Source organism: Pungitius pungitius, chromosome 1, assembly GCF_949316345.1.
Source record: "Pungitius pungitius chromosome 1, fPunPun2.1, whole genome shotgun sequence".
NCBI lineage: Eukaryota > Metazoa > Chordata > Actinopteri > Perciformes > Gasterosteidae > Pungitius > Pungitius pungitius.
The window spans coordinates 3,441,285-3,453,366 of NC_084900.1; the positions used below are offsets into that span (position 1 = coordinate 3,441,285).

At 52.6% G+C, this 12,082-nt stretch overlaps 2 protein-coding genes across 2 annotated transcripts; both read right to left on the minus strand.

Annotated features, from left to right (window-relative positions):
• Positions 1-6: 6 nt before the first annotated feature.
• rbm14b (RNA binding motif protein 14b) lies at positions 7-4,312 on the minus strand. The gene is given in 7 exon segments (XM_037480843.2): positions 7-674; positions 677-797; positions 994-1,040; positions 1,042-1,410; positions 1,412-2,019; positions 2,289-2,641; positions 4,023-4,312. Coding segments are annotated over 6 exon segments (1,683 nt in total). The 5' UTR covers positions 2,638-2,641; positions 4,023-4,312; the 3' UTR covers positions 7-485.
• Positions 4,313-4,459: 147 nt separating this feature from the next.
• On the minus strand, positions 4,460-8,110 carry LOC119223512 (copper chaperone for superoxide dismutase-like). Its single transcript, XM_037480851.2, has 8 exons — positions 7,950-8,110; positions 7,723-7,795; positions 7,037-7,174; positions 6,546-6,720; positions 6,341-6,401; positions 5,914-5,991; positions 5,391-5,494; positions 4,460-5,281 (listed from the first exon to the last, which is right to left on the minus strand). Exons 1-8 carry the CDS (start codon positions 7,971-7,973, stop codon positions 5,122-5,124), a joined length of 813 nt encoding a protein of 270 aa, XP_037336748.2. The 5' UTR covers positions 7,974-8,110; the 3' UTR covers positions 4,460-5,121.
• Positions 8,111-12,082: the final 3,972 nt, after the last annotated feature.

The following is a 12,082-nucleotide window of genomic DNA, read 5'->3' on the forward strand; positions in this document are numbered from 1 at the left end:
AAACCGATCATCTAGGCCGCGGATTTAAAAAAAACAACAACAAAAAAACAAACAAACAGCGTCTCATCGCAGTGGGCTGTAGAAAATGGTGGCTGAAAAGAAAGAAAAGGCGTGAAAGGAGCGGCCGGGCCGGTCTAAATACTGGCACAAGAGACACTGGAGAAAAAACACAAGCACAAAGAATGCCCGAGCAGGTGAGAGCCTTTCACACGGCTGCACTGTGTGCATGCAAACAGGACCAAGGTTAGCCGATCGCCCCCCCTCCCCTCCCCAGACCGCCCCGTGAAGCAGGTTAATAAACCCCCCCCCCCCCCCACACACTTTGATCCCGCAGACGCACTCCCTCACACACACACAGCTGCTGTAAGGTGGTCAGGTTTGGGGGTGGGGGGAGGAGATGTGTGACGGGGTTCGGGGCGAAGAGGGAGGGGGGGGGAGGAGGAGGAGGAGAAGGAGGTGGGGGGGGGTCAGAGAGTTGTGTGCGACTATCGGAAGGGGGGCTCAGGCGTGTGAAGGGAGAGTTCGGGGCGGCGGAGGATGGCCTCCTTGCGCGCGGGCGGCGGCAACGGCGGCTCATACACCCTTGGCGCGGCCATGGCGGCTGCCACTGCCGCGGCGTTGGGGACCACTGGCCTGAGGGCGTCCAGCGTGGCGACCGACTGGGCCGACATGGCCGCCACGCCGGGGACGGCGGCACCCCCTGCATGCCCTGGATGGCGGTCATGGCGCTTGGCGGCGGGTAGGCGTACTGGAACTGGGGGTACTGCTGCAGCTGCTGGTAGTACTCGGCGTAGTACCTGGGAGAGGGAGGTAGGGGGGGGGGGGGGTGGGGGGGCAGTGGAGGGGGGGCACATGGGGAGTAACGAGAGAGCGGTAAGGCAAAAGAAAAAAAAGAGGGATGTGGTAAAGCATTGATCAAAGATGAGAAATGTGGTGGATTAACGAGACAAGACTCTCTTCGCCGCCGTAGAGGTTGAAAGGTGGCGCTCCTACCTCGCCATCGGGTCCTCCGCAGCCTCCGCCGCCGCCGCCTCTTCTGCCGCTCGGACCGGCCGGCGTGGGGAGCAGGGGCCGGCGCGGCTTGGCCCTCTGGTACATGAACGGCTTCATCACCGGGTCCGGCAGCAGCGGCACCGACCTCCGCAGCGGACTGCGGTCCCGCTCGCCGGTCTTGGCGGCGGCGGCCGCTTGCTGGTCCGCCATGACCTGCTGGCCCTGGGCGAAGTAGTGGGCCTGCCTGGCCGCCTCGAAGATGGCGGTGGTGGGGTCCGTCGCTCCCATGGCGCTTATGTGGGCGTAGGCCGGCGCGCCGCTGCCGTAGATGCCCGGGGAGACGGCGTAGGCGGGGTTGACACCCGCCGCCGCCTGTTGCATTTCTAGTCCGTGGGCAGCGGTCAGGTAGACGTGGGAGTTGGCCATGGTCGGGGGTGTAAACGAAACGTGAGGGGGAGTAGGCGGCCGCCGCCGCCGCCTGGGACGCCGCCATCTGGCTGTAAATGTTGGGCGCCATCTGGCTGTACATCTGGGTGGCGCCCGACGTCAGGGCCGCCTGGTTGGCCACCGACCCGTAAAGCTGGCTGGCCACGTTGGCGCCGTACACCTGGCTGGCGAGGGCGCCGTACACCGCCGGATTCACCGGGTTGCCGTCGGTGCGCGTGCCCGTGGTGATGCCGGTGAGCGCCGCGTACGTGGGGTCGAAGGTGGAGGTGTTGTAGACCGAGTTGTGCACGCTCTGCTGCACCTGCAGCGGGAGGCCGGCGGCGGCGGCGGCGGCGGCGGCCAGCACCGCCGCCTGGCTCTGGTACTGCTCCAGGGAGGGCTTCCCCACGGGGCACTCGCCGGCGTAGTGGCCCTGCTTCCCGCAGTTGACGCAGGGGATCTTGCCCGTGGGCGCCTGCTTGCTGGGCTGGACCTTGGACAGCTCCACGGAGAGGGGGCGGCCCTTGAAGGAGGTCCCGTGCAGGGCCTCGATGGCCTGGAGCGCGTCCTCCTTGTTCTCCATGTGGACAAAGGCGTATCCTGCAGAAGAGGAATGCCTGGCTGTCATTGAGCGCAGGGACAACAGTTAGGATCACAGTGGCATCGCCACAGGCACTTACTTATTACTGCTACCAAGAACAATGAATTGCCCCCCCCCCCCCCCAAGAACAAGGATGTGGGCGGGTCTTGTTTTAGCACAAACATCTCTGGCCTCAAACTAAAATGTTGGTTTTGTAACTTGAGAGATGTTACTGTGTGGAGGGGGGGGGGGGGGGTCTTACAGTTATAAAAAAAGGTCTTTGTCTCACCTTTCACTTTGTCGCACTCCAGAACTTTCCCAAACGTCTGGAAGAGCTGCTGGAGGTCCTCGGTGGTGCACATCCCGCTGAGGTTGCCCACAAACACCTTGGTGGAGTGCAGCGGCCTCCCCCTCGACTCCTCCACCACCAGATTGCGCCCGCGAAACTCGCGGCCGTTGAGCTCGCGGATGGCGCGCTCGGCGGCGCCCTCGCCCTGCAGGTGCACGAAGGCGAACTGCCGCAGCACGCTGCAGCTCACCACCTGGCCGTAGGGCTCAAAGATGGCCGACAGCTCCTCCTGGGTGGTGTCCAACGCCAGGTTGCCCACGAAGAGCTTGACCGTGTTGCTCTTGTCCATGGCGCTGCAGGGTGGGAGGGCAGGGGGAAGGGGGGGGGCTGGTTAGCAATGAGAGAGGGAGACAGCGTCTGAGCAGGAAGTAGAGTGCAATCGTCTGAACACAGCAGGGCTGCAGTAAACGGGGACATCGCTGACCAAGCTATTTTCAGGGCTGAGACACATCTGCGACGGGGCGGGTTGCTGCTGAAATGTTTTTTTTTTTTTTTTTTTATCAAAACATTTGAGCTTAAAGTCCAGAGATGAGGACAGTAAAAGAATAAACGCACCATTCACTGGAACGTAATACAACAGATTAAAACGTCACGACCTCACATTTGCCTACGAGAGGGTCAGATCAGCTCTGATTATGCAAAACGGAGCAGTGTTTTCCCTGTGGGTGGGGGGGGGGGGGGGGGGGCGAACATTGGGCTCCAGAGTAGAGCTAGACTGAAGGAGGACCTCATTAAATATCTGCCTTACTTCAGAGGAAGCTGTAATTACACGTCGGGCTGTGACATTATTTACTCCGTTACCTTTCAAAGTAAGAGCACTGCGGATCAGTTCACACGAGATGCAGTTTTCTGGAAAATAACCGCCCCCCCCCCCTCCCTCAGATTGGCTGACACGTCGTTCCTCCTTCCGAGCAACCTTCATGGCCGACAGTAAATCAGAAGTAACTCAACGCCACAGAATTACGGGGTTTTTTCGCGCTTTGCTTCAGGCTCCAGTCAAACTGCACCCCCCCCCCCGCGCACAAAAAAACACCCAACGTGTTAAATAGAGATGTGGGCCTCAGTGTTTCTGAGCTGTGGGCCTCCACGTGTTCGCGCGCCCCCCTCTGTTACTGTTACGTGGACGCGGAGTGAGGCATAACTATAGAGAATGGGGGGGGGGGGGTTATGATGACGCAGCACGACGCTGAGTCGACACATTTTCACGACTCGCGTCTTTGAGGAAGCGAAATGAAACCCGAGAGGACGCGAGTCAAGTTGTTTGGACACGTTTTATTTTGTTAAGGTATCGAGACACGTGACTAAAGCCACCAAACCCTTTAGAAAAAGCGGAAACTGGTGCAAAATAAATGAGAAAAAAAAAGAAACACATGTATTGTACGCAACAATGTAAACGAATGATACAAAGAGCCGAGCTGCCGAGAGCTGATCGACACACTGTAACAACAGACCGGGGGGGGGGGGGGGTTCACCCCCACAGGAACGAACACAGTGTAACGCCGAGTGATTTCCGCGCGACGACACGGTTAAAACAGACTTCCACGCGGAAACACGCGCGCGCGTTAAACACTCGGACCGTGGAGACGCTTCGGAACCGCTCGGCCCGCGCGCGGCTCCGGGGCTCGAAAACCGGGCCAGAAACACGCGGAGAAGCGAAAGGAACTACCATCTTACCTCGGCGGTGCTGCGTTTCAAAATGGTAGCGCCTGCTTCCGTTTGCATGTCGGGCATTCTGCTGGCGGGGGCTGCGGGAGGGGGGAGGGAGGGGGGGGGGTGGCTGCTGCTGCACCCAGAGGATGCTACGGACGCGCGCGCGCACGTGCACAGAGCCATGTGTGAGCGTGTGTTAATTAATCAGTGCCACCAAGATGATGATGAAGAAGGGGCGGACAAAAAGGTGCCTCAAAGCCGCGGTGTTGTGCCCCGGAGAGAGAGAGACGGGGGGGAGGGGGGCAGTGAGCTCAATGTAAGGGTTCATTATGGGGGACAACAATAAAAAGAATAAATAGAAGTATGACACATTCGCGCGTGTACTGAGGACAGGTCGAGTGGGACATTGATAGTAACGCGGAGCCGTGCGAGGTTCACGCAGAAAACCATTCACGCAGGAAATGAATCAGCAAGTTTTATATTCTCTCTGATTTACATCACTGTAAATGTTATTTTCACAAAATAATCAATTCTGTCATTTCATTAGATACTGATCTGAAACCACCCCCCCCCCACAAATATATCATAATATTAAAATAAAACAAAGGCCAGCCCTACACTCAAGTGGCGTTCAAAGCCCTGAGACAGAAATGGAAAATTGGACACTGACTGAAAATTTGAGGGGAAAATTCAATATTCTTATTCAGGCATTAGACCGATGCTCAATTTGAACAATCGATGCAAAACTCGATACGCGCGCTCATATGGCCAATATGGCCGACATGGCACCCCCCCCCCCCACCATACAAATACACACAACAGAAATCAATAAGTGTGCATTCCTGTACATCATTAGTATACTTCTATCAGCATCAATCAAGTGCAATTTGTAATTTTATTTTCTTTCCCAAGCGGACTTGAGTTGTTCAGCAGAGGTTCCTTCAACGGACCCCTCGGAAACATCTGGACTGTTTCCTCTCCTGCTCCTAGAAGGCCGACACCTTTCGGACAGCAAAGCGCACGATACGGCGGTTTTTTCTTCGGCCGCCCGTCCAGCCGCCTGGAAACGCATCAAAGGGCCACGGGACGAGGTTCGCCGTCTTGTTGTCGCTGCGTCGGCGCTTCAGAGGTGAGCCGCCGGCGTCTCCCCGCCGACCTTGCTGCGACCTTTCCCGGCGACGGGCCGGTCCCTCTCCTCCCACAGCGTCACCCCGTCGCAGGCACAGATCTGTTTGGGGTTCTGGAAGAGGCCGGCCGATCGGGCAATGATCCCACAGGCCAGTCTGTAGCAGAGAGGAGAGGGGGGGGGGGACGACGACGCCGTGTTGGAAACATTGAAGAAGAAAAAAAAAAAAAAAGAAAAGCAACATGGAAGGAGCGGCTTGGACCCACCTCTCCCCAGAGTTACCGGTCTGCTTGGAGAGGGCGTGACCTCCCCGGCCCAGGTCGTCCTCGCCTGCGTCCACCACCAACGATCGGCCAATCACATCCCAGACCTGCAGAGCGAGCGCCAAGGCGTCAACGGGGAAGAAATTAAAAGCCCCCCAGTCCCCCCCCCCCCCCCGCCTCCTCTCCTCACGTTTTGGAATCGGGCCACAGGACGAATCGGAGGCAGTCAAGCAAAATAGTAAGTGAGACATTCTTGTCAATTAAATCTGATAGAAGGGGGGGGGGGGGTGGTTTGAGCTGCATTGGCCCCCCTTTTCTCAGTCAGGGGTGTGGAGAAGACTCCCGTGAAGGATGAGTCCTTGCTTACGGCTCCTCCGGAGGGGAGGCAGCACGAGAACACAAACGAGCATCTGGTGCTGATATGGAATTTAAATCTTTGCATAAAACCTATTTGCTAAATAAACGGCTGTTACCTGCTTTTCTACCTGTGCCAATATGTACCTTTGTGTGTGTGTGTGTGTGTTACCTTTAGCTGACTGTCCTCTTGCCTGAATGAGGCTCTGCCATCTGGTCCCGCAACGATGTTCCCCAGATCACCCACATGCTGCACGACAGGGACACGCGCCGAGCGTCAACACGGGAGCTTACGAGAGCGTCAACAGGCTTTCAACAAAAAAGTCGCGGCGCCTGAAGCAGAACCGCTCAGATAGGGCTCCCGGGGACACACACACACACACACACACACACACGTTTTGGCAATCTGAGACGGGTATCGCATCCCGCGTCGGGGCTCGCCCTGAAATATTCATCAAATCTCAGGCAGAGACTTTGTCAGAATTCGCGTGGAGACGATCCATTATTCAATGACGCCTTTCTGCGACTAAATGTACTCTGCGAGGCGGCGACATCCATCGCGGAGCAAGTCGTTAAAGGAAGTTAAGGAGCAGACGGACCCGTTCGGAGTCCCCTGGACCGCCGTGTTGTCTCCCAAAGGGGTTGTAGTGCTCTCCGCAACTGTGAAAAATAAATAAAAGCAGGAAATAATCAGGCGGCGGTGCGTGTGAAACGCCGGTAACGAGGCCCGAGGCGCTGAGAAGCGGATCACTGCTGAACACTTTGGTGAAAGGCGCCGGACGGTTCTTTTAGGATTGGGCGTACCTGAGGCAGTCCCGCGTGAGGTCCCCCAGGGCGTGGACGTGGAGGCCGTGGGGGCCGGGCTCCAGCCCGTCGACGGTCCCGTCAATCAGGCAGCGCTGCTCGGACAGCTGCAGGAAACGCACCACCCCCTGGATCCCACCCCCCCCAGCCAGCATGGCCACAGCTGTGCCCAGGTCTGCCACGAGGTGAGAACACACACACACACACACCCACACACACACAAGTAAATGTTTTGTTCACCATTTCCCACATCTGACCCTTTTAGATGAAGTAAGATAATCCTTTTCTTTGTTTTATCCCGCCGTGGGGAAATATACAATAGATGTTGCTTTGTGAAACGAGAATGCGTGAAAAATGGCGGCCTCCAATCAGATTGTGTGTGTCCGCTGCTGAGAGCTGTGACTAAAGACGCCAGCAGTCAGCAGACATCACACTGCCAGGAATCCGGTCCGGTGGGGGGCGGTGAAGGGGGGGGGGGGGGGGGTTCTCACCGTGCTCCGATCCTCCGATGCCTTTCAGCACGGCGCGGCGCCCGGTGCTCTCTATCAGGGCCTGCACCTCGGCGGTGGTCAGGGACGACTCCACCAACACCCGCTCCTCGCCGACATCCACGCTGACGGACGACACTCCTGCAAAACGCAGGAAAAACTCAAATGAATGGAACCAGTTGCATCCCTCTTAACAGCATATTATTGTGTCGCTTTTGAATATGTGGTACTTGAATTTAGTGGGAGGTTTTTCCAATAATGTATTAAAAGAACTATGACATTCGATACCGGATATAAAAGGAAATAATTGTGGGACGTTGTGAAGCTTTCATGCAACAATGATCCTGGCCAAAATAATCGCATCGCATGCATGTCGAAAATCTATTTGGTGAACATAAAGGTTTAGGAGTGTTGTTTTTTTCAGAGCGAGCTTGACCGATTTTTATTTGGGTGAGTTTATTTAAACAATAATAAAATAAAGAAATGTTGTAATTATTGTATTCATTAACCATTTACTCTCCATGCAAACACGTCTTTGCACAGGTTTTGCATCAGCTGATGGTTGCAGATGAATTCATTTGAAGTGTATTGACGGCTGCCCCTGTTCAGCATGTGAATCCAACCAGATCAGACAGCAGTGAGCTGGTTTCACGGTGCAGGTAAACACAGCCTTCAGTCCTCTCTCTCACCTGGTTTACCCTCCAGAGCAGCTCGGACTTTAACTGCGCAGCTCTCGCACGTCATCTGCACCGCGAACTCCAGCTGTGGAGGAGTCGACCAACAACGACAACAACTTAATACAAGGCGCATTATCACAGCAGCAGTCGCAGTAGCAGCATGCGAGCTCAAATGTGCGTGTTGTGTTTTTAAATTATTTTATAGCGGGGGTGAAACACGCGAAGAGTTGCTGTCAAACCTTAGTCGGCCCCGCAGACTCCATCTCGTTACCGGACGCAGCCGCCTGGGCGATAAGAACTGAGTTAAAGAGAAAACCTCCCAATTTTCTCCCAACACGGAAGCGAGCCCGCTGTGCCTGATAACGGGCGCCGCCATCTTGGTGAGGTCACTGTGACGTAGGCGCTCGTTACCGCCGCCACGTGGCCGGGTGCCTGCAACGTTTTCTTCTTGAGACGCGTGAAGCATTTTCTACTAATACTAAAATATTAAATTAATACGTAAACGAGGTGAGAGTAGCACGGTAGTATTATTATTCCCAAAACATCAAACGTTGAAATAACAATAATATCTCCCTGAGTTATATTCCAATATTTTACTCTTCACTGTCTAGAAGGTTAATCCATAACAATAATGATAAACAAATATGTCTTACAGTATATGTCAACTATAAACGACAGAGCAACTGGAAATATAGCTAATGCAGGGTTAGTAATTATTTTTATAATATTTGTTTTAAGTACATGTTGTATTTAGGTTTCGCGTGGCAGTAACATTTGAACACAGTAGAAGAGAAACTGTTCCGGCTAAACAGTAATTCATCATAATAAAGCAGGCCAGTTTTAAAGGTATATAATCATCATGCAAAAAATAGCATCCCTTTGACACTGTAATAAGCAGATGTAGCAGCCACGTTTTAATGTGATGGATCACAGGCCGGCGATAGAGATACATACAGCTGTATCACAGTATATGTAATGTTATGCAATATATGTACATAAAAGATATCTTTGCGTATCGTCTAATATGAGTAAATATGAATAGTTAGAATTTCTAGGAAGGTTTTGTGTGGTATATCAATATGCATATACATACATTCCATAAACCACCCGGAAAGCTACGGTAAAATAGAAATAGAAAGGTTGAAGCAGTGATAGTGATTGCTTCCATGTGTGGTTCAATTTGATAATGTGTATAGATTAATGCTACAAAGTCCATCTGCAGATTAAAGCAGTGTGGGGGAGGCCAGCACTAAGCTCGCGCGTGCGTGTGTGTGTGTGTGTGTTGTCCGTACATCCATGTCACATCTCCTCATCACAATAATGATAGTAATAAAAAAATAAAACTCCATCTGGGTCCGAACCAAAGGCTTCTGAAATCAGAACCTCCTCCAAACACCAATCCTTCCTTCACAGATGGACGCGGATCCGGCCCAAAACACGCAGAGGCCGCTGTCGGAGCGGCAGCTCAGTAGGAAGACAGCTCCTTCTGTGTGCGGTGGCTCATTGGCTTTGACCTTTGACCCCCCCCTCGAGCTCAGTAATATGACCACGGTCTCTGAGAGGGCTGAGCCACTGTGCACCCGGCTGAACACACACTGCCTTGTGTGTGTGTGTGACGCGGTCTCTATCTCTCTTTCACCCACGCACACACACACACACACACACACACACAGACACACACACACACACAGACATACACACATACACACAGCAGCGGTTAATTTATTCAGCACATGGGAAACTGTCTCAAACCTTTGGCCCTCGTGTTGATGCTCCGTTCAGAGGGGAGGTGCGAGAGCCGCTGTGACACCTGAGCCCAGGAGAGAGGAGGCATGAAGAAGCAGAAGAAAGTAGACGACAAAGAGACGTGCGTGTGTGTGTGTGTGCGTGCGTGCGTGTGTGTGCGTGTGTGTGTGTGCGTGCGTGCGTGTGTGTGCGTGCGTGCGTGCGTGTGCAGCAGCGCTGACAGGAAGTGTTGACAGGCCTGTTTGGAACAGTAGGGGCACTATCTGCACTAAATGACTGCACTGTTTCTGCCCTCCACCCATGTTGGCACCCACCTGAAGTCTGTTATGTTCCTCTCGGTGAAAAGAAGGAAAAAAAAATTCAAGGGAAGAAGCTGGTGTTTGATGCGAGAAAAAACTATATTACCAGAGCGAGGACGACACGGTGACCTTTAAAGCGACGGGGGGGGGGGGGGGGGAGAGCGTGGCGACCGGCTGAGGGTTCACCCAAAAGCTCACGTCTCCGGCACTCAGAGCAGCTGTGGGATCGCGAAGAATAAGTTTAATTTAACCCTCAGTGTCACCAGAGATGACCTGCAGAACCATTTTAGATAAGCAGGTCACAGAAATAGGCCGCGTGCTGCTTTGAGGACGTATTTATGGGATATATGAAGCAGGGTCCTTCTGGTTTTCTCGTGAGAAGAACAAACTTTGACACAGCGCTTGTTGAATTTGAGAAAGCTTGTTTTATTAAAAAAAAAAAACCCAAAAAAACAATCTCCTGTAAAGCGATTAAAGCCGAGACAATGCAGACTTCTGTCTGCCGTCATGCACCAAACCGCCAGGTCCGAATTCCTGGTATGTCTGACATACGAAACAATCGCGCTGCTTCTTGTTTGGGCATTTTTTAATAAATAGTTGAGTTCTTGCATTCTTTTGCGGGGTGTTGGTCGGACAAACAGGAAGCCTCTGCGCGGACGAATCATCGGTTACTCCCATGGTTCTGACCCGTTGATTCCAGGCGCCGAGGCAATTCTTTACATATTTATTTTCCCTGAGTCGTGCTTGTTGCTGCCGTCGGACAGGATTTGTACCGTCACATTCATCCCAGACACATTCATCCCCTTGACATCTCAGAAAATAGATTGAAATTGTTGTTTTTTCGAGGACAAACACGAACGCTTAATTTGATTCAGCGATCAGAAGCGGTTTCATTCTACGTTTTGAGGCTTTGTTGTGTGCAAAATCAAGATTTTGAATTAATCTTTTTTTTTTCTTTCTATCAGGTTAAAACGTCACATCTCTACCAGCAGTTTTGTGGACCTCAGTGTTTCTCAAACTGTGGGGCGCGGCCCTCTAGTGGGTCGCATGGGGAAATTCAGATTTCATTCTTCTTTATCTACTTTATTTGCATTGTTCTGACAAGGCGTCTGTACGTTTTTTTTCTGGTTTACTTGAAAGTGATTGCAAATGTGGTAATTCCTTATTTGAAAAAGCATAGATGGAGCAGTCACAAACTTTTATTTCAATGGGAATTAAACATGTGCAATGTTGTTGGGGCGTGAACATTTTTCTTCCTCCAAAGTGCGTTGTGACAGAAAAAGTTGGAGAACCCGTGTTTAAGCTCATTTCATGAGCTCTAATTAGCAGCGTACACCAACTCGATCTTCCCACGCACGAGCAACCGATCCATCAAGAACGTCACAACATGAGCAAGCAAAAAGGCTCCTTTGGAAGGAAAACCCACAGCAGCGTATCGGATCAAATGAAATGGAATAAACAAGTAGCAGAGAGGCCGTTCGTGGTGTGAGGGACGCCTCAGAGGGCAGAGAGAGGTCACAGCCCAGACCAGAGCTGCCCATTCCAGGAGAACAAGGGGTCCTTAAATCTCAAAATCCAGAGCAACATGTCACGGGGAGGTACGTATCGGTGGAAAGGATCCACACGCAGAGGAAAGTCACAAAATGAAGGTTTTAATATTCAACTGAAACAACGAGCCGAGCTCGATGGCAAAACATAGAACAAAAATGTACTCTCCAGGAGACCAGCTGAGCTAAACACAAAGTAATCCTCCGGACGGGGAAGTCTCCTCCTTGAAGAGGGATGCTCGACAGGAGCCCAAGGGATGCAGCCCCCGCGGCACGACGCTGGAGGACTAGGCTGTGCGTAAAAGACAGAGGGGGTCTTGAGGCTGCACTCACAATAACAATCCGACAAGACACAAAGGGAACACATGCAAGATATAGACAGGGTGATTAGACATGACGAGAAACAGGTGTAACAGCAAACAGGGCGGGTACTGATTGAAATGAGCGGCAGGTGGATGGGAAGACTATGTGAGAAGTGGGTGTGTGCGCTAAGGTGAGACTACTGGGTAAATGAGTGTGCCAGTGAATGTATATATGGCAGAGGAGAAGAGAGCGAGACCCGGATCCTGACACAACATGATGACAAAACACGGCTTAAAGGATAATGAGGCTTCAGGGTGAGACACAAAGCTGAAGCACAGTTCATTAGTGGCTTCTATACACCTTCTATCAAGTCAGTTATGCCTGATTGCTGTGGGGATAAAGTCAATAAAGGTTAATTATACAGAGTTGCATCTTAGCATCGTATGCGTTTCGGAGCTCATTAAAAACTACGTCCCA

Bases quoted from the DNA above. Each gene is read 5' to 3' on its own strand.
- LOC119223512 (XM_037480851.2), bottom strand. From the start codon at position 7,973: ATGGAGTCTGCGGGGCCGACTAAG. The intron at 6,402-6,545 runs GTACGCCCAATC...TATTTTTCACAG, and splicing joins CTCACGCGGGACTGCCTCAG to TTGCGGAGAGCACTACAACC. The intron at 5,495-5,913 runs GTAACACACACA...CTCGCTCTGCAG, and splicing joins AAGAGGACAGTCAGCTAAAG to GTCTGGGATGTGATTGGCCG.